Below are 2,106 nucleotides of genomic sequence, written 5' to 3'. Positions count from 1 at the left end.
CACGAGCGTTCGCCTCATCGGAGACCTTCCTTTTGTTCTTCGGCATGACCGTCTTGTTGTGTCGCTGATCACGGCTTCTTCAGACGCTGGCCCACTAGCTCAACTGTAGCGCTCACCGGATGAATTTATTGACGTCCGGGATACATTATTATAGGATACACGCCTGTAAACTGCTTAAAGACAGAAAAGCCTCGAACACCGTCACACACGTTACATGTCATGACGCCATCTTCCATTGTCTCTCTTCTTCCCCCAGTCTCTTCCTCATGTCTTTCTCTCCGCCGCCTCGCTGGCGCCCCATCGTTCTGTGCAGGAAAAGCGCCCTTACAGGCGCCCACCCCTAAGCGGTGACTGCTCAGATAAACTGCTACTTTCGCTACAAACTGGCTTAATGAAAGAGTCGCTGTACTCATCTATATATTTCGAGACGTCAATGTCACACTCAATATCCTTTTTGTCATCAGTTGGGTGCATCAACATTAGAGTATAAGGCAGGGTAAATGGCCATTTCAAACGCGTGTCGCCTGAGCTCGCACAAATGCTGAAGAAAATACCCAAGTACGCTGGGTCATGACATGACCCAATTACGACTTCCAATTTAGCAGAGTAGCCAAACAAGTGAAAAATATCAGACTTTCGAGCAACTCTCTTTCCAGTCAACGATTCTTTCTCAATATCAGCAAAGCCCTGGATGTGAAAATAGGCAACGTTCGTCCTGGAGGGGTTAGCTGACTTCAGCTCACTCAAAATCTTTTCAACCGAATGAAGTTGCTTGCATGCTTCAAGCACAGCTTTTAAGGTTCTCGTCACGTTATTCATACCGTTTCTACCTACAGAAGCACCTTGGCCATGTGAATCTTGCGGATCCCTAGCACAACCTTCACCTTCTTCGGCGTTGTCGGCCTCATTGTTACTTTCTTCTATGGGCTGTTTCACTGCTGCTTCTGCATGTTCTGAAGTGTCATCTGACAACTCATTGTTCATGACATGTACCCAGTTCGTCAGTTCTTCGATTTGCTCCATCATGACACGCATCCTCTCGTTTACAGTTTCGAAGCTGTCGTGATTTGTTAGACATTCTTGTTTTTCCACGGTCGACCTCGTTCTGTCAACGTTTGATACTTCACTGTCCAAGGCTTTCCTTCTTCCTTCGGCGTGACTCTGGAGTTGTTCCTCAATTGCAGACAGTCGGAGCGTCATGGCCCCCAGTGAAACGTCGATCTTCTTTCCCATCTCCAATGCAGCGTCCATGACATCTGCCGCTGAGCACACAATTGGAGGTTGGCGTGACCTGCATTGCTGGATGTAGTGATCAACGATCTCGTTTCTGAGCACCTTCACTTGGCATCGAGTGCAGGTGACCGCATGAAATGCACACTCCTTGAAAAAGTGCTGCTTCACTTGTTCGATAGTTCCAACGAAATCACATCCGTCTTTGAAGTTGCAACACTGCGCCTTTTGTTTCCCTATTTGCACCGGTGTCAGCATTAACTTGCCTGTACCACTTTCTCGGAAGTCTTCGCCGTCTAAAGGGCATTGTTGTTTAGCCTGAAGAACATTCTGGTAGCACAGTTCACAGAGCACGTGAGAACATTCTAGAACATACGTCACTTCCGGAACAACGTGGCACAAAGAGCACACCATCAAAGGGCTGAGATCGACTAAGTTCATGAAACGCCAATCCATTGCTTCGGAGAAGCCGACGAGTCGTCTTTCTGATGTCGTCATCTTCAAGCAGGGAAACGATAAAGCATTGGGGATGATGTCGAAAAGCCTCAGCTCTCAGCACGACCCTTTCGGGGAGGCGTAGCGCGCATTAACCGGTAAAAGAATGCCGAACGCAGTTATGATCAACTTCATGAAACTGGCCCAAACTGGGAGGACGCCCACAGAGGGCTTAAAGCGTCCTCATTGTATCCACTGATCTCTATGTATAAAGGCTGGATCGCGTATGGGAGAGGGGCTCGTGGGAGAGAGGCACGCATTCGGGCCGCCATGTTGGTGGGCCCTAAAACGCTGCGTGTGCCCATTGGAAACAATGGGAGGCAACGGAGATTGTGAGTATTTATTGCGCTACAGGCGTTGATCATTGTTTGTCGCCACGCG

General features: G+C 48.7%; 1 protein-coding gene across 1 annotated transcript; it reads right to left on the bottom strand.

The window, feature by feature from the left end:
- Window positions 1-324: 324 nt before the first annotated feature.
- LOC135392498 (uncharacterized) lies at window positions 325-1,728 on the bottom strand. The gene has a single exon (XM_064623204.1). The coding sequence runs from the start codon at window positions 1,726-1,728 to the stop codon at window positions 325-327; it is 1,404 nt and encodes a 467-aa protein (XP_064479274.1).
- Between the last annotated feature and the right edge of the window lie 378 nt (window positions 1,729-2,106).

This window comes from Ornithodoros turicata, chromosome 4, assembly GCF_037126465.1.
Source record: "Ornithodoros turicata isolate Travis chromosome 4, ASM3712646v1, whole genome shotgun sequence".
Taxonomy (NCBI): Eukaryota; Metazoa; Arthropoda; class Arachnida; order Ixodida; family Argasidae; genus Ornithodoros; species Ornithodoros turicata.
This window is presented reverse-complemented; position numbering and strand designations above follow the sequence as displayed.